Genomic DNA, 20345 nt, shown 5'->3' with positions numbered 1-20345 from the left:
TATTATTATTATTATTATTATGTAAAACACCTATAACCAGATCTAAAGAGCTGAAACTTTAACATCATGAAGTGTAAACATGGAGGTTCCAAAAAGGGTTAGCATATGCCGAAATCATATTATGATCAAGAAATAATAAAACAAACAAATGAAATTAAACTTTAATTTCCATTCATCACACTGTTTATTCACACTACAGAACAAGTAAGAATTGGTAATGTAAGGGGGTTGGTAAGGTTAGACCTTACCTGTGTGAAGCGCTTTGAGGCAACTCTGTTGTAATTTGGCGCTATATAAATGAAAATAAATTGAAAATAAATTGAAAATTGAAAGAAATAAAAAACACTATATACAAAATACTATAAACACAGAATAATGTAATTAATGCATTTGATTGTCTTCCTGTTTTTCAATCTCATCCAGGTGATACTTTGAGCTCCAACAGGGGCACAAGTGTGACTTTAGGGTTTCCAAACTTTTCTGAATGTTAAATTACATTTTTACTAAAAGACAGCTGAGTTGAAGTTAGCTGAACTAAATTTCTTTTCAGCTAATCAGTCCACCCATGGACTCCGTTGAAGATACCACCATCTTTGCTGTGTGCGAAGCATTGCATTCTGGGAAAGCAAGGGGACAAACAACAGTTGCATCTCCTGACTTTACTATGTTGATGGTGGAATACCTGAAAGGTTTCTTAAAGTAGTCCAACATAGTTGCCTTTTCAGCACGTTTATCTCCTTTGTCAAAGACTTTGCTTCTCCTCCTTTCGTTCGGGTTGTGTGGAGGTGATCACTGCACCAGAAACAACTCAAGATTTTACATCTCTCTTTCAAAACATTACAGCTGACCACCTGGATTAACTAATTTACACGTTAAGATTCCCGTGTGAACTCCATCATGAAGTTTGTCAGCAGAGACTACGTTCACAACAGAACATTAGATAATTTTTGTTGTTGACATTTATTTTAATATATGAATCCTGAAATGGGGGTTGTCTTTTATAAGTGTTTACTTCCTCCTACTCCTTTTCAAGCATTTATTTCTCAATTTATATTTTTTGTGGCTTAATTTTTCTTTATGTGTGTGTTTTTTATGCAACATAAATTCACTTCATTCATTCATTTAATCTGTCATAGCGATATGAAGACAGAGAAGTTTTTATGTCTGTGTTTCACTGATTAATGTGAAGCGATGCAGTTGTGAACGCAGTCTTTCTGTCGTCATATCACGCTGATAGATTAGTCTTAAATAACAATGATGTAAGGTTAAGTTATGAACACAATCTCTGCAGACAAATAAACTTCATGACAGAGCTAGCACGGGAAGCTAACATGTAAATATATCCAGATGATCGGTGGTAATATTTATAAAGACAAACATAAAAACTTGAATTATTTCTGTCACAATGATCACCTCCACACATGCCCAACGAAAGGAGGGAAAGCAAAGCCTTTGACAAAAGAGATAATAGTCTTGGAAAGGTAACTGTTTTGGACAACATTTGGACAAATCTTTCAGTCATTCCACTGTGAATGTAGTGAAGTCAGGAAACGTCACTGTTAATTTTCCCCCTTCCCTTCCCAGAATGCATTGTGCAAAGCAAAGATGGCGGTATCTGCGATTAAGACTATAGATTTCAAATTTAACTGAAAAGCGAAACCATGCCCAAAATAAGGGGGCTTTGCTAATTAGCTGTTAGTGGAACTGTGCCCACCACCACCTATTTTACACTTTTTAAATGTCAAACCATATTTTATGGATAATATGGTTTATGTAAGTCAGTTTTTATTGACTTTGGAAGTGGTTTAGCTCCAGCTGTAGCTACATGTTTTGTTTTTTCAGTGTATTCATTATGTTTTCTTTTTTGTTTTATTTTGTCTATTCATTCATTTATTTTCTGTTATTGCATGAGTTTGCTGATTGAAATAAATCAAATCAAATGTGTCTAGCATTAAATGTGTGTGAATGTGAAGGTGCTGTATAGAAATTGAACTCATAAAATGTCAGTTTATTGTTAATATAACCAACTTTTCAACTTGTAACGTGTATGTGTATTTTGTAACGTATTATTTGTAACTACGTGGCATATCTTTCTGGCACCCTGTGGGAGTCAAACACATCATTCTACCAGATCAGCCAAAGCAGAATCCCCACTATCCAAGCCAGAACATACTCTCAATCTGATTTTCACATTGCTACATCATCATGAGTTCAACAACATTTTCCTGTAAGGCTTGTTTTTTGCTCCACCCAGAAGGTGCCAAAGCATAAATGATCAGCAGATCTGACTCCAACAGGCAGATGCACTTGCACTACAACAATAAGGTACAGTATTTTGTTTGTATACTAATTTTGTCAAGATATGATCATGGTACAGACATCAGGATCAAACCTTTTTGTGCTGAACCATGTAAATTTCTTAAATTACAAAAGTCTGTTCATATTTTATACTTGACACAACTGCAACATTCAACACCCCTAAAATGTGATCTCGCACCCTATGGATCTGGACTCAATGTGGGGTCATGGGAAATTTAATGTATGCACCAAATGAAAAAAAAATGGAAGTACATACAGCACCAGAAAGTGAAAACTGAGAAGGCAAAGGAAGGTAGAGTGAGAAAAGAAGCGCATGTTCAAGATCTTGAAAGTAGAGGACATTTGTCAGTTTGTTCCACCACTGGGTTGGGTGGCAAATTAAGTTAAGTATTGTATGAATGTTAGTCTTTGCATATTTTAAAGTGCACTTTGAAGACTTGAATTACTGAGGTCATGTGTTCTGAGTAGGTTGGCACCATGCAAAAGGACAGCCTACGTTATGTGATTGACAGGCCTGCATATACTCTGCCGGACTTTGACAAACAGTTTGACAAGAAGAGCCGACAGTTTCCTTTAGGAGACAAAGTGAAGAAAAAGTTCAGGTAATGTAACAGTGCAGAACATGATCTCAGTGTCATCATATGAAATGAATCTGCCCTCTGAAAACCTCTGGGTCATGTTCTGACAACAGAACAGACCATAGAAATGTTTCAGTGCAAAATGTCAACATTTGTTCCTAACTTTTTTCAAACAACAAACCAGAAAAGTTGAGTTTGTTTCTGTCAGATGCTCTGCAGCCAAACTGAAGGCACTGTTATTCAGACGCCTGCCGATACTGAAGTGGCTTCCCAAGTACAAAGTGAAGGAAAAACTGCTTCGTGATGTCATCAGTGGGGTCAATGGTGGGACCATTCAGGTCACCCAAGGTCAGTCTTCTAGAGATGAAAGTTTGGCCAGATTGTCGGATGTGGAGTGTATCACTTTTTGTACCAGACTTGATTGCTGCATTAATAAGGATTGTTTGAATAGTATGGAGTTAAATTTGTCTCATTCATACCTGCAAATGCGCAGAGTGATCTACAAATATTCCTTGATTTGGTTTCCAATTTGTAACTTGTGTGTTGGTTTTAACAAATAAGTGTGTATTTGTAAATATATAATTCTTCATTTGTAAACAAAAAAAAAAAGAAAAAGAAAAAAGAAAAGGCATTTGTAAAACTGAAAATTCTGTTTGTGAAGTGTTATTCAGCACTTGTGGATGAGTGATCACACACATTCATCACTTTGTTCTGTTCTGTAATTTTGAGACATTCATACTACAAATTCGCACAGATCCTCCAACAAATTGATCTCGATTCACACAAAGCAACACTGTCAGCTAGTAGATGGTAGTGTTGTTCTATGCACTGATGTACCTCGACAACCGGCCTGAATTAGGCCAGATACTGGCCTCTCTCTCCTAGCCTGTGATTGGTTGGCGGCCGAGACGCTGCCGTCAGCATCACTTTGGAGTGGCTGCTCTCCTATTGGCTGTTTTGTTAGTGGGAATTCCCACTCCAAAATGGCTGGTTGTCGGACTTGCGCTGATGTAGCTTTGGTTTACAACATAGATTTCTATTTAATCCACTAGATGGCGAATGCAGCCAGTGAGCTTTTGCCAGGCAGTCTCCATCTTGCTTAGCATTATTACACTCGTCAGGCATTAGCTTAAGTAGACATCAGTGATGCGTTGACTTAAATTTGGGTTAAAGTGATCTGAAAGTGCCATTTTGTGCATCGTTCGGGTGCAGCAACAAGCTGATTGTGCAGTGAGCTTTCATAAGTGAGGATTATATGTAATATTAATGATGTGAGGAAATGACTAAAATTACTGAATAAAGTTTAGAAAGTGATTTATGTTTTGTGTTGATCTGTATTCTGTAAAGTAGTGACTTCAATTTTACTACCTGAATGCTTTGTCATGATAAATATCTCACCATTCATTTAGCGTTTCAATTAGAAGTCTCACTTTCATAAGTCTCAATTTATCCCTTAATTAGCCTCACGTTTTTTCTTCACATCAGGTTTACATCCTGAGATATTCTGTTACAACAAATTCATACAATGGAAATGCTTTTTCTCTCAATTTGGTGGGCGACATGACAGTCGCTTTGACATTCTATATTCTAATACTATAAGAATATACACAAATGAGATTAATTTCTCTACAATATACTCCACATTCCAGTGTAGTGTTTTCAGATTTCTTTCAACTTGTTCCAGAAATGATTGAACAATCTTACTGTCACCCTGTCTGGTGTGGCTGTTTCTTTTTATTTATTTTATTTGAAATTTTGGCGGAAAAGCGCTCCGTAAAAGCAACCCTGCAGGTGGGCTAAGATCAGTCTTTAATATTAATATATTTAACATAATGGGAGTGCGTGAAGCTCTTACTTTCACCCCTGATTATTTCCCATGTTTAATTTAACTTCATAATGGAATTAATTAAGGATCAGACTAGTATCTCGTGTCGTGGCAGACATGGTGTGTTTGACAAACTGATGGTATGATTCTCTGTCTTGCTTCACAACATCTGGACTGCGACTAACAAATTCATTCAAGTCTATTATATAAACAGTCTGATCATCTTCTGTATTTGTTTTAACAAATAGTGGCTGAACAAATGTGGGACTGACTTTGAATAAATGTCCCCTCCTGGCATATATCTGTCTGTGGGAGATGATGGTGTAGCTTACATTTTGTTACTTTTACTTTTCAATTCAATTTCAATTTATTTCATTTATATAGCACCAAATCACAACATAGCTGCCTCAAGGTGCTGTCGTGGTCCTTCTCTCTGTTCATCCCAGAATGCCTTCTTGGATAATGCAAAAATGACTGCAGGTGGTTTGCAAGAGAGGGGACACAACACTTAGAAAAACTTAGACTTGGACAGGATAAAATGCACAGAGTTTAAGTTTATTCAAGTGTTCAGCAGAGCAGAATACTTGCACAAACTGAGTCCTCTAGAAAGACTGAATGTGTTCCAACCGTGCTCATCTTTTATAGGAAAACCCGTGGGCATCGCTCCTCCTCCGATATTTTATTTATTTCATTCTCCAAACATGGTTTTCTAATGGAAGCAAACTTTAGTTCACCATAAGCAGGTGTAGAGCTAATTATTCATATATGACAGTTTCCACTATTATGTTCAGACAGATTAATAACTGTTTTTTTTAAAAACTATCGCTTTCTACCGGCTGGCGCCACCCGGCATGAGGATTCATTGCTGTTTCATTGTCATTAACACATTTTTGACACTGACCAGACTAGAGAGTTATGATTTTAATGCATTTCTTTGGCGCCAGCCAGCTCAGCTATCAGGTTGGAAGGTACTTAACAGTCCAAGAGACTAATGAGGGCACAGTCCGAGAGACTAATGAGGGCACTTAATAGCTCAAATGGAATCCACTTTAACAGTTTAGATGGAGGACACTTGACAGTTCAGCTAGAGGGCACTTGATAGTTCAAAAATCCCCTCTACAGTCCCTCCTCTGGGACTCGACAGAGTCCCATCTCACCAAATATACCCCTGTGCTGTTTAATGACAGGACATCATCATCTGTGAATTTAGAACAAAAATAACACCATTCTAATTACTGATAAGGCTGGTGCAGATATCTAAAGGGTACAATCGATATTAACACAGTAAATATATTTAAGTGCCGGTGAACATAAATGCTGGTATTCCTACATACTAAGGCACAAAGTGGTCAGTTATCAGCTGGATTACATATCAAAGCAAGGTGACACTCAAACATCATTGAGTTGGGTATAAGCCAAGGCACTTAAAATGGTTACATAAGACAACTTACAACAAGTTTTTAGTCATAGCAAAACACAGACATTACATTGGCATTTTGTGTAACAAATCATCTTCTGGCATCTATTGTCTCACTCATCCAGAGGCTCCAACCCATTATACTTGGTTCTACTTATTATTTTCTTATCAAAGCTCACACGTCTATTATTCAGGCATATGACGCAAGGGCTACCTTATCACTGTTTATTCAGCCAACCAAGGAACTATTCTAGGGTCAACACAACGGAGTCTAGCCTAATGATAAACATAATGAATTGTTACCCTTCATGTCCGTTCTTGAGTCATCTGTCTTACCTAATCATATAATGGGTTATCATTATAGGCCATTTCTTAACATTTTCCACTTTGTTTTTTTTCTTTTTCAGCTTGTTTTCAATGCCCGTTCAGCAGGACGCCAAACCTAAGCAACGCATGTCTCTTGAGGCATGCACTAAATAACAAAAGGGGTCCCTACGACGCCTCTTTACCACTAACTTTCCGGATACGCCGTGTAAGGGTCCCCTTTTATAAATCAACCAATGTGTTAACTATGTGTGTGCATTTAGCTTTACCTGTGTTACACAAATGATGGTAAGGATAGATATTTATCAGACCTTCATTATTGACATATACCAATCCACTTTTTGTACACTCATTTTTGAAACCAGTCCATAATCCAAATCCAAGAACCAAAGTCCTTGTCCGTTTTCAGAGGGATTATATCAGTCTGAGTCCTCAGCGTTCACTCTGCGTCCGAGTTTCAGGGAGGGGAAGTTGGGGAATATCAATCAATCAATCAATCAATTTTTTTATATAGCGCCAAATCACAACAAACAGTTGCCCCAAGGCGCTTTATATTGTAAGGCAAGGCCATACAATAATTATGTAAAACCCCAACGGTCAAAACGACCCCCTGTGAGCAAGCACTTGGCTACAGTGGGAAGGAAAAACTCCCTTTTAACAGGAAGAAACCTCCAGCAGAACCAGGCTCAGGGAGGGGCAGTCTTCTGCTGGGACTGGTTGGGGCTGAGGGAGAGAACCAGGAAAAAGACATGCTGTGGAGGGGAGCAGAGATCGATCACTAATGATTAAATGCAGAGTGGTGCATACAGAGCAAAAAGAGAAAGAAACAATGCATCATGGGAACCCCCCAGCAGTCTACGTCTATAGCAGCATAACTAAGGGATGGTTCAGGGTCACCTGATCCAGCCCTAACTATAAGCTTTAGCAAAAAGGAAAGTTTTAAGCCTAATCTTAAAAGTAGAGAGGGTGTCTGTCTCCCTGATCTGAACTGGGAGCTGGTTCCACAGGAGAGGAGCCTGAAAGCTGAAGGCTCTGCCTCCCATTCTACTCTTACAAACCCTAGGAACTACAAGTAAGCCTGCAGTCTGAGAGCGAAGCGCTCTATTGGGGTGATATGGTACTACGAGGTCCCTAAGATAAGATGGGACCTGATTATTCAAAACCTTATAAGTAAGAAGAAGAATTTTAAATTCTATTCTAGAATTAACAGGAAGCCAATGAAGAGAGGCCAATATGGGTGAGATATGCTCTCTCCTTCTAGTCCCCGCCAGTACTCTAGCTGCAGCATTTTGAATTAACTGAAGGCTTTTTAGGGAACTTTTAGGACAACCTGATAATAATGAATTACAATAGTCCAGCCTAGAGGAAATAAATGCATGAATTAGTTTTTCAGCATCACTCTGAGACAAGACCTTTCTGATTTTAGAGATATTGCGTAAATGCAAAAAAGCAGTCCTACATATTTGTTTAATATGTGCTTTGAATGACATATCCTGATCAAAAATGACTCCAAGATTTCTCACAGTATTACTAGAGGTCAGGGTAATGCCATCCAGAGTAAGGATCTGGTTAGACACCATGTTTCTAAGATTTGTGGGGCCAAGTACAATAACTTCAGTTTTATCTGAGTTTAAAAGCAGGAAATTAGAGGTCATCCATGTCTTTATGTCTGTAACACAATCCTGCAGTTTAGCTAATTGGTGTGTGTCCTCTGGCTTCATGGATAGATAAAGCTTTCTCTCAAAGATTCTTGAGAGGGTAGTTGTAAAACAGCTAACTGATCACCTGCAGAGGAATGGTCTATTTGAAGAGTTTCAGTCAGGTTTTAGAATTCATCATAGTACAGAAACAGCATTAGTGAAGGTTACAAATGATCTTATGGCTTCGGACAGTGGACTTATCTCTGTGCTTGTTCTGTTGGACCTCAGTGCTGCTTTTGATGCTGTTGACCATAAAATTTTATTACAGAGATTAGAGCATGTCATAGGTATTAAAGGCACTGCGCTGCGGTGGTTTGAATCATATTTGTCTAATAGATTACAGTTTGTTCATGTAAATGGGGAATCTTCTTCACGGACTAAAATTAATTATGGAGTTCCACAAGGTTCTGTGCTAGGACCAATTTTATTCACTTTATACATGCTTCCCTTAGGCAGTATTATTAGACGGTATTGCTTAAATTTTCATTGTTACGCAGATGATACCCAGCTTTATCTATCCATGAAGCCAGAGGATACACACCAATTAGCTAAACTGCAGGATTGTCTTACAGACATAAAGACATGGATGACCTCTAATTTCCTGCTTTTAAACTCAGATAAAACTGAAGTTATTGTACTTGGCCCCACAAATCTTAGAAGCATGGTGTCTAACCAGATCGTTACTCTGGATGGCATTTCCCTGATCTCTAGTAATACTGTGAGAAATCTTGGAGTCATTTTTGATCAGGATATGTCATTCAAAGCGCATATTAAACAAATATGTAGGACTGCCTTTTTGCATTTACGCAATATCTCTAAAATCAGAAAGGTCTTGTCTCAGAGTGATGCTGAAAAACTAATTCATGCATTTATTTCCTCTAGGCTGGACTATTGTAATTCATTATTATCAGGTTGTCCTAAAAGTTCCCTAAAAAGCCTTCAGTTGGTTCAGAATGCTGCAGCTAGAGTACTGACGGGGACTAGCAGGAGAGAGCATATCTCACCCGTGTTGGCCTCTCTTCATTGGCTTCCTGTTAATTCTAGAATATAATTTAAAATTCTTCTTCTTACTTATAAGGTTTTGAATAATCAGGTCCCATCTTATCTTAGGGACCTCATAGTACCATATTACCCCATTAGAGCGCTTCGCTCTCAGACTGCAGGCTTACTTGTAGTTCCTAGAATTTGTAAGAGTAGAATGGGAGGCAGAGCCTTCAGCTTTCAGGCTCCTCTCCTGTGGAACCAGCTCCCAATTCAGATCAGGGAGACAGATACCCTCTCTACTTTTAAGATTAGGCTTAAAACTTTCCTTTTCGCTAAGGCTTATACTTAGGGCTGGATCGGGTGACCCTGGACCATCCCTTGGTTATGCTGCTTTAGACGTAGATTGTGGGGGGGTTCCCATGATGCACTGTTTCTTTCTCTTTTTGCTCCGTATGCATCACTCTGCATTTAATCATTAGTGATCGATCTCTGCCCCCCTTCACGGCATGTCTTTTTCCTGTTTTTTTCCCTCAGCCCCAACCAGTCTCAGCAGAAGACTGACCCTCCCTGAGCCTGGTTCTGCTGGAGGTTTCTTCCTGTTAAAAGGGAGTTTTTCCTTCCCACTGTTGCCAAGTGCTTGCTCATAGGGGGTCGTTTTGACCGTTGGGGTTTTTTATAATTATTGTATGGCCTTGCCTTACAATATGGAGCGCCTTGGGGCAACTGTTTGTTGTGATTTGGCGCTATATAAGAAAAAAGTTGATTGATTGATTGATCTGTGTAACAATGAAAATTTAAGCAATACCGTCTAATAATACTGCCCAAGGGAAGCATGTATAAAGTGAATAAAATTGGTCCTAGCACAGAACCTTGTGGAACTCCATAATTAACTTTAGTCTGTGAAGAAGATTCCCCATTTACATGAACAAATTGTAATCTATTAGACAAATATGATTCAAACCACCGCAGCGCAGTGCCTTTAATACCTATGGCATGCTCTAATCTCTGTAATAAAATTTTATGGTCAACAGTATCAAAAGCAGCACTGAGGTCTAACAGAACAAGCACAGAGATGAGTCCACTGTCCGAGGCCATAAGAAGATCATTTGTAACCTTCACTAATGCTGTTTCTGTGCTATGATGAATTCTAAAACCTGACTGAAACTCTTCAAATAGACCATTCCTCTGCAGATGATCAGTTAGCTGTTTTACAACTACCCTTTCAAGAATTTTTGAGAGAAAAGGAAGGTTGGAGATTGGCCTATAATTAGCTAAGATAGCTGGGTCAAGTGATGGCTTTTTAAGTAATGGTTTAATTACTGCCACCTTAAAAGCCTGTGGTACATAGCCAACTAACAAAGATAGATTGATCATATTTAAGATCGAAGCATTAAATAATGGTAGGGCTTCCTTGAGCAGCCTGGTAGGAATGGGGTCTAATAAACATGTTGATGGTTTGGATGAAGTAACTAATGAAAATAACTCAGACAGAACAATCGGAGAGAAAGAGTCTAACCAAATACCGGCATCACTGAAAGCAGCCAAAGATAACGATACGTCCTTGGGATGGTTATGAGTAATTTTTTCTCTAATAGTTAAAATTTTGTTAGCAAAGAAAGTCATGAAGTCATTACTAGTTAAAGTTAATGGAATACTCAACTCAATAGAGCTCTGACTCTTTGTCAGCCTGGCTACAGTGCTGAAAAGAAACCTGGGGTTGTTCTTATTTTCTTCAATTAGTGATGAGTAGAAAGATGTCCTAGCTTTACGGAGGGCTTTTTTATAGAGCAACAGACTCTTTTTCCAGGCTAAGTGAAGATCTTCTAAATTAGTGAGACGCCATTTCCTCTCCAACTTACGGGTTATCTGCTTTAAGCTACGAGTTTGTGAGTTATACCACGGAGTCAGGCACTTCTGATTTAAAGCTCTCTTTTTCAGAGGAGCTACAGCATCCAAAGTTGTCTTCAATGAGGATGTAAAACTATTGACGAGATACTCTATCCCACTTACAGAGTTTAGATAGCTACTCTGCACTGTGTTGGTATATGGCATTAGAGAACATAAAGAAGGAATCATATCCTTAAACCTAGTTACAGCGCTTTCTGAAAGACTTCTAGTGTAATGAAACTTATTCCCCACTGCTGGGTAGTCCATCAGAGTAAATGTAAATGTTATTAAGAAATGATCAGACAGAAGGGAGTTTTCAGGGAATACTGTTAAGTCTTCTATTTCCATACCATAAGTCAGAACAAGATCTAAGATATGATTAAAGTGGTGGGTGGACTCATTTACATTTTGAGCAAAGCCAATAGAGTCTAATAATAGATTAAATGCAGTATTGAGGCTGTCATTCTCAGCATCTGTGTGGATGTTAAAATCGCCAACTATAATTATCTTATCTGAGCTAAGCACTAAGTCAGACAAAAGGTCTGAAAATTCACAGAGAAACTCACAGTAACGACCAGGTGGATGATAGATAATAACAAATAAAACTGGTTTTTGGGACTTCCAATTTGGATGGACAAGACTAAGAGTCAAGCTTTCAAATGAATTAAAGCTCTGTCTGGGTTTTTGATTAATTAATAAGCTGGAATGGAAGATTGCTGCTAATCCTCCGCCCCGGCCCGTGCTACGAGCATTCTGACAGTTAATGTGACTCGGGGGTGTTGACTCATTTAAACTAACATATTCATCCTGCTGTAACCAGGTTTCTGTTAGGCAGAATAAATCAATATGTTGATCAATTATTATATCATTTACCAACAGGGACTTAGAAGAGAGAGACCTAATGTTTAATAGACCACATTTAACTGTTTTAGTCAGTGGTGCAGTTGAAGGTGCTATATTATTTTTTCTTTTTGAATTTTTATGCTTAAATAGATTTTTGCTGGTTATTGGTAGTCTGGGAGCAGGCACCGTCTCTACGGGGATGGGGTAATGAGGGGATGGCAGGGGGAGAGAAGCTGCAGAGAGGTGTGTAAGACTACAACTCTGCTTCCTGGTCCCAACCCTGGATAGTCACGGTTTGGAGGATTTAAGAAAATTGGCCAGAATTCTAGAAATGAGAGCTGCTCCATCCAAAGTGGGATGGATGCCGTCTCTCCTAACAAGACCAGGTTTTCCCCAGAAGCTTTGCCAATTATCTATGAAGCCCACCTCATTTTTTGGACACCACTCAGACAGCCAGCAATTCAAGGAGAACATGCGGCTAAACATGTGGGGGGTTGCTTTTCAGCGGCAGTGGAATGAGGATCATCAGGGAGTATGGCTCGCAGACAGTCGCACAGTTCTCTGAAGGTTCTCTCCAGCTCATTGTTCTGCTTGGCCAACTGGAATTCCTTTTAGGGTGGACATGGACATCTCTAGGTGGTTCCTTCTCATATGATCCACCATGCCAAACAGCTTGTTTATGCTAGTCTGAAGACAACACATCGTAGTCTGAAGGCACTCCTGAGCACAAGAAATGTTGGCATTGTCACGGTGCATCCTTAGCAGGTATGTGGCCGTCTGACTCAGTTTGGGCATGAGTGCATCGAATACCACGCTGGGAATGTGATTCGTGAGGAGCAGGATCTGATCCAGGGTGTCTGGAACAAGTCCTTGTGGAAGCTGGAGCTCTCTCAACAGGATTGCCATGTCCAGTGGGGTGACCATGATCAAAGTTGTGCAGTCCAGAGGACAGGAGCAACGTGGGGGGAGGCGTCTTGCGTGCAGGAGGAGTATTGTCAATGTGGCACGAGCAAGTTGTTGGGACATGCATATGGGCATTCAGCAGTCTGTACAGGGTTCCCTGTTGTCTTGGTGGGCGAAGTGTGCCGAGGTCAACCCGTGCTGGTCCTCTTACAGAGGCACTGGGTTGTTCCGAACCCCTTCCCTGCATTGGGGAAGGGAAGTTGGGGACAGATCCTTGCTGTGGGTTAGGTCTAGGGTGCACTCGGTCTTCTGCCACATATGGCCGACATCGGCTACCTCCCTTCATAGGTACCGTTGCTGCTGGCACATGTGACTGTCTCCATGGCATCTGCAGAGGGGGTGGTTCCCGGAGACCAAAAGGTCCTTCAGACGATGGCGGAGTCCCTTGGGCATTTCTTGTTGCAGGCTGAAGTGGTGGAACCCTCGTCGCTCGGGGCTGAAACAATAGGGGTCCTCCTGACACCAACTGGGACAGCTGCTGGATGGTTGGTGGTTGTGGCGGCTCACCTTGGCTCGACTGGCCCTCCATTGGATCCTCCCCTCCAGATATGTCTGAGAGATCACCCAGACTTGGTAGAGGCAGATCAGGGATAAGTTCCAGGTCAGAGGAGTCTGGTCTCTCAGCCATACGTCTGTGTCCTATTAATATATACATATACAGTCATTACTATATCTCCTTGTCATTCTTTCAGACATTGTCTATCCTATCCCTCATTGTTGTGGGTGCATGTGTGTAAATGTAAATGTGCATGCATGTCTTCTCCCTCGTCTACAACATCACTGAATACTGTCCATCCCTGTCCTCCCTGTTTCTTGTTGGGGTGTATGCCACAATGTCAGGTAGTTGGGGGGTGTCAGGGAGGATATTTGGTATTTCATCCATTTCCATATATTCTGGTTCTTTGCCTATTTCATCCGTGTCTTCACCTAGGGCTCGGATGGCTAAAAGAGGGAGTTGTCCTACTGTGGATGCAATCAACTTATTAACCAGAAATTTTAGCAAGGGAATACCACAACATATTACTAGCAAAATATCCACTCCTATTAGCACCAAGACCACACCCATCTGATATAATCAGTCCTTCCATGATATCCACCCTTTCCTTAAAACCCCAAAAAGCGTGAACAGTGGGCCAACATTTATTCCATCTCCTGAAGTATTTCCAGAGGTCTCGTTAGTTCCGTTCCTCCCTCCTACAGAGTTACTTAATAGTTCTTGTTGAAACTCTTCAAGTTCGATTAGGAGTTCAGTTAAATTTCCATCTTCCCCCGTATGCATGGGTATAGCTGTGCAACATTCTGTTGCTTCAATCATGATGCAAACTCCTTGCTCATCAGCCATCATCATCTCGATAGGTAATCTGTTTTGCATTGTCATTAGTGAGGTGGCGTGCAGTTGTTCTGATAAAACCCCTACAGCTGCTAATGTCCAATTCAAGTATCTTTGTTGATTATACCACAGGTAATTAATCCACTGCACCTCCTGGAGCCTATAACGAACTTTTGGGGTAACCCTGAACAGAGCTGCTATCCATCCCCATTTTGCCCAGTCTTCGTCTGCTTTAACTCTGCTACTGTCTATGGCTTGTAATTGTCGGGGTATCCCTTCTGGTACCCCATCTTTGACTGTGATGTTGTGGTCTATTTTGAGTGTCATTAGTCCTCTTTTCTTACGAAGTTTCTGGGGTATGGTTTGTGTTGAACGTGGCATTTCAATTACTGTTATTGCTCCTGTGAGCATTACGGGGGCACAAAGGCCTTTCCAACTAGGGGACAGAGAGGACAAGAGTTTCTTCTTTTGTCCGCATGTCCAAAATATATCAGCTAAGGGTACCGTCCCATTAGCTAAATTTGGGATAGATATCCATGAAGCATGGGTGAGATTCATTCCAATTACAGACCTCCCTGTGGCCGGTACTATTTATTCACACTGTATGCCTGCTATAGGCAGGGTGTGACATACAGTAATATTCCATGGTGTTTGGGCTGGTTTATATTCTTGTTTCTTTTGCGTACACTGTATGGGGTGTTTTGACTTGGCCATCCCTACCTGCCAATTACTTATGTATTGTGCTGCTGAGCCTTTAGCTATACAAAATGGGTGTATCATTTCTTTCTCTATTCTAATAATGGGTGGGAGGGTTGTCCCCCCTTCTGTACTTAAGGGCACAGGACAAAATTTACTGTTGGCCGCATACCTTTCATCATCACCTGCTGCCATTTTCATAACACATTGCGGATAGCAATCTGCTTGGTGTGAGTTATGTTGGGGACTCCTATAACAGTTGTTGATATCAGGTAGTGGTTTAGCCTGAGGTATCACATTTTTTCCGGTGACAGGCTATGCAAGGCTTTTCACTGATCTGTCTAGCTGAAAATTTTAACCATTGGTAAAATAAATTAGTCTTCAAACTTTGTGTGCGGGCTAGGTCTATACTGGGGTCCCATCTCCCTAAATGACTACTCGTTTCTAGGCTTCTAATTGTCCTCTTTTTCCTTGATTTAATTTTTACCCATTTTGTGGCTTCATGTACTCTAACAGTTACATCTTGCTTGGTTTCCCTGCATCCTTTTTTATCACAAATTACCTCTATGTTGATTGTTCCCTCCTCTTCACATTTGGTGCTAATAGCTTCTCCTATTATGTAATCCCCCAGCTGTCCCTGTAGTCCTATGTTCTTATAGGCCAGGGGTGGGCAATGAGGGCCAAGACACTGCAGGTTTTCCTTGCAACCAATCACCTCAGCAGGTGGGTTGCTGATGAGCCTCTCCCTTGAACATAAACACCTGGTTATCAATGAAATCACCTGCTGAGACACCTGAACATTAATGAAATCACTTGCTGAGGTGATTGGTAGCAAGGAAAACCTGCAGTGCTTTGGCCCTTCATGGCACATGATTGCCCACCCCTGTTATAGGCTCTTGATTTAATGTATGCCAAATTATATGTTTTTCCTGTTGTTAGAGAGCCTTGTTTGGTTGCTATTGCGGCCATAGCCACAGTACAGTCAATTGTATGTTTTGGATGTCTGTCCCCGCCCATACCACCACCAGTAGTATGGTTAATCCCTTGAGTAGTTCCCTGATCATTGTTCTGGTGTTGGTTGAGGTGTGCCATTAGCTGTGCTACTGAATGGACTTTCACTAGGTGAGCTATAACTAGGTGTGTCTGTACTTCCTCTGGCTTGTTTTTCTTGCGGTTCTACTGTGGTTAAGTCCGCTGAGTTAATGTCTGAGTCTGATGTCTCCTGTGGCCTCTCTATCTGTCGGTCTGCGTCTCCTGTTGTTTCTGAAATGTTACTAACTGGGTCTCTCTCTAGCTCTGAGTCCGCATCTGAGTCTGTTGCTGCTCTATCTAGCAGGGATCCACTACCTTCTGAAGGCGTGCGTTGTCTTTGTTCGATCAGTCTCTGTGAGTGCCTTGGCCAGTGTTCGCCTGATGTTTCTGGCTGCAGGGAGGCGTGGCCTTCCCTCTGTGTTGCTGTAGGGTCTCTGGCTTCTCTCACTTCCCCCTTGGCCCAGCGGAACTGTCAAGACGAGCTTGCCGAGGCCGCAGGAGCGCTGGGCCACCAACCCTACAGCAGTGGTTTAAGTGGAACCAAGTGTCCTTACTGCCTACCTTGACTGCTGTTCGTGAGGCAAGAATCACTTTAAATGGACCTTCTCAGCGGGGCTGGTTCCACTTCTTTTGAACACCTTAACGTAAACCAGATCACCAGGCTGGATGGTCTGATTCTCAGGTGGAATATCCGCTTCTCTGTCTTTTGTGGCACCTTTGATCTGCAAAAAGATAGTTTTGTGTATTTGGGTTAATTGCCTCAGATAATTATGCCATTCATCCTGTAGCTGTTCCAGCAGATGGTCCCTCGTAGGGTCCTCTCAGGTATGGAATAGGCATCGGCCGACCTGTGAGAGCTTCAAATGGTGTTAGATGGGTTAGTCGGTTAGTTTGTGAGCGCATTGACAAGAGGGCAAGCGGTAGCGCATCCAACCAAGTTAGTTTGCTGTTGCTGGGTCTCACCATCAGTGTTTAGTTTAACAACACCCATGCCCGCATGCAATCCCGCAGCATCCCGAAAGCATGAGCCATCCACAAACAGGGTCAGATCTGCATCTATGACGTGGTTATACAAATCTTCCCTGGCTCTCAAGAATTTCTCTGTCTCTGCCACACAGTCATGTGGAGTGCCATCTAACAGTGTGGTTAAGTTGGTGGCGGGGTTCACCGTGTGACAACGTTGTATTGTTATCACTGGAGCAGATAACACGACTTTGTACCGGTGCATCTAGCTTGTGTTAGGACGAACGTTGACTGGTCAACAGGGCATGTAGTTGGTGCAACGTGTACAATGTTACTGCATGTCCCATGATTATGGATGACGCTGTTTGAAATGCGAAGGTAGCTGCTGCTAGACCCTGATAGCATGGTGGAAATCCTGTTTCAATGTTGTCATTGTAATAGGCCAATGGTTGTTTTCCTTCGTTTGTGTCTTGCATTAATACAGCGCAGGCATAACCAGCTTTTTCAGTAACATACAAATGGAAAGGTTTTCCATAATTAGGGTTGCCTAACACTGGAGCAGTTTGCATGTCTGTCTTTAGGACCTCAAAAGCTCCAGTTGCCTCATCTGTCCAGATAAGGAAGGCTGCATTGTTTGTTTGACCCGCAGCTCTGATTATAGCACGCAAAGGTATGTTTTTTATAGCATAGTCACAAATCCACAGCCGATTGTAACCTGCCATCCCAAGGAATGAAAGCATTTGTCCCACTGTTTGTGGTTTGGGAGCCTTGATCACAGCCTCCACTTGGCTTGGGGCTGTACATCGCGTGGTTCCACACAACTTGTCCCCAAGTATTCTACTTGTTGTTGGCAGAACTGCAGTTTGTCCTTACTTACTTTGTGACCTCCATCCGCCAAAGCATGCAATACAGTTAATGAATCCATCTCACATTGTTCTTGGGTCTCTGATGCAATGAGGAGATCATCCATATATTGCACCAATGTGCTGGGTATGTCGAGGTGTTGTAAATCTTCAGCCAGGACTTTGTTAAAGATAGCTGGGGACAGGTTCAGTCCCTGAGGCAGACGTGTATATGTTAGTTGTTGTCCCAGAAATGTGAATGCAAGCAAGTGTTGTGAATCTGGGTGCATGGGTACACTGAAATAGACTGAACACAAATCGATTACTGTGTACCATTTTGCTCCAGCAGGGATGCTTGATAGTATAGTATGTGGATCAGGAACCACAGGTGCATCCATTTCTACTATTGCGTTGATAGGACGCAGATCATGTACCAGCCGGTACTCTTTGGTATTGTTTTTAGGGATAGGATAGATGGGAGTATTACACGGGCTCTTAGTTTTTACTAAAACTCCTGCTGCCATTAGTCCCTTGATTACTGGTTTTATGCCCTCATTAGCCTGAGGTTTTAATGGATACTGTCTTTGGTGAGGCAGTTTTGCTCCTGGTTTTACTTTTATTTTTACTGGTAGGGCTGTTTTTACCAGTCCTACATCTGTTTTGCTTTTGGACCACACCACTGGTGGTATTTGCTCTAACAGTTTCTCTTGTTGGGCCGATAACACCATCTGTGTCTCTGGTCTAGGATTGAGCTCCACTTTTTGAGCTATAGCCTCATCATTTACATTAGGTTAATTCATATAAACTGCTTGTCTTTTGAAAGATGTACCTGTCGATTTTCTATGTTTTGCCATTCTCTGACTTCTAACGCTGTCTTTATCATTGGGCATAGGTCATGAGATTCGTACTTATCTGAAACTAAAAGGGTCACATGAGGCGCGGCATTTGGTACCATTGCTGTTCAGCTGAAGTCAGCTTGACAGAGGCTGCAGCCCCTTGGGGGTCTAAATAGTTTTCTGTGGTGGTTATGTGAAACAGCTGTTGATTCATCAATGTGTCCCAGCACCATGCATAGTCAGTTTGTTCTTGTTTGGCATCGAACATCAAGGTGACATGCAGAGGTAAATTGGGTGGATGTACTGCTGCATAGTGTTGTTCTGCCCAGGGCTTCCGCTTTTCCCACTCCAGTTGGAGATTTGAGTTTTCTGGTTGTAACCTCAGCCAGTACACCATGGGTTGTACGGTTCGGACCTTATCTTCCATGTCCATAAGAGCCATAACGTTGGTAAGTGCTTCATCAGAAAAGTGTATTTGCAGTCCTTGATGGGTACACACTATCTTGGTTTGTAGTTTGCATAGAATGTCTCTTCCCAACAAGTTCACAGGTGTATTTCGTGAGTATAACAGGGGTGTTTCAATTGTTTTTTCCTGCAAAAGTTACAGGAAGTGGGTGTGTAAAAGGTATTATTGGGTTTTTCCCAGAGAAGCCGATGGTCTTAATTGCAGACCCAGAGAGGGGGAAATGAGCGCCCATTTTCCCTATGCAAGAGTATGTTGCCCCTGTATCCACCATAAAAGGGAAATCTCTGTTTGAATATTAACGGTGATGGTTGGCTCCTCCTTTGGTATCGCAGAAATAGCCAATGCCACACTTTCCCCCTCCAGCTTCTTTAGGCCCCCCCACTGCCAGTAGGCGGATGGTCCGACCCAAGGTCGGGCTGGACAGTCTCTCATTCGGTGTCCGGATTGTCCACAGCTCCAACACTCATTGGGGAGGTTGATTCCCTGCTGGGGGTGTTGGTCCTGTAGGTGGTCCCGCTTGACTGTTCCTGGGAGTCAAGTTTTGGAATCTGTTTCTAAATGGATTTTGGCGAGGTCCTCTCCGCCACCCTCTCTGGGACCCTGGAAGTTCTGTGGTTCTCCTCTCCACCCATGACTGTAGATGGGCCCATTTCCGGGTGTGCCGGTGTTATGGTAGTGATGGTGATGCTCCACCGGTGCTGAAGCTCCCCTGCGGGAGCGTTGTTTCCATTGGGTCCAGTTGCTCCTTGGGGACTCTGTGTGGTTGTTACCACAGGCGCCTGTATGGTGGCAGCAGTGTTTGCTGTAGTACCGGTGCCAGCTGGTTCGGAAGGAGTCGGACGGGAGTCTGTAACAGGGGACATCACAGGAGCTTGGGTCTTTGTTTTTTCTTTCTTTGCTTTGGCCAGTTCTCCCAATTGCATCTGCACCAGTTTATGTGTCAGGGATTTGGTTGCATCTTCTTCTTTTTGTTTTTCTTTCTTATAGATTTCGAAGTGGTGAGAAACATGTTCAGAATATAAGGTCCAGTTCATTTTTGATCATTCCACTACTCCATCTAGGGCTTTCTGAACAGCTTCAGGTAGAGCTTTTTTTACAGTTATTTTGAACAGGATTTCAGTCGCTGGGGATTGGTTCCATGCATTTCCTGTTTCCTCCTCCGCCCACCTCTTCTGGAACCTGTGCAGGAATTTCTTTGGGCACTCCTCGGGTTTCCACTCCTCATCATCCAAAGTAGAGGGGTCCAAGACCTCAGGGTATTTTCTTCTCAGTTCCTCCCACATAGTGTTCCTATAGCGGTTAAAGGGGACTTCATCGTATATATTAGTGCCCACTAGCTG

At 41.8% G+C, this 20345-nt stretch overlaps 1 protein-coding gene across 1 annotated transcript in view; it reads left to right on the top strand.

Annotated features, from left to right (window-relative positions):
- Positions 1 to 2301: 2301 nt before the first annotated feature.
- The window catches only part of LOC117512871 (solute carrier family 26 member 9-like), a 43172-nt gene continuing 25128 nt past the window's right edge, over positions 2302 to 20345 (top strand). The window contains exons 1-3 of the mRNA XM_034173110.1: positions 2302 to 2325; positions 2788 to 2921; positions 3106 to 3245. Coding sequence (XP_034029001.1) covers positions 2302 to 2325; positions 2788 to 2921; positions 3106 to 3245 — 298 coding nt within the window. The remainder of the gene's footprint in view (positions 2326 to 2787; positions 2922 to 3105; positions 3246 to 20345) is intronic.

This window comes from Thalassophryne amazonica, chromosome 6 (assembly GCF_902500255.1).
Source record: "Thalassophryne amazonica chromosome 6, fThaAma1.1, whole genome shotgun sequence".
NCBI classification, from domain to species: Eukaryota; Metazoa; Chordata; class Actinopteri; order Batrachoidiformes; family Batrachoididae; genus Thalassophryne; species Thalassophryne amazonica.
Note: the sequence above shows the minus strand (reverse complement) of the source record. Positions and strands in the feature narration are given on the sequence as shown.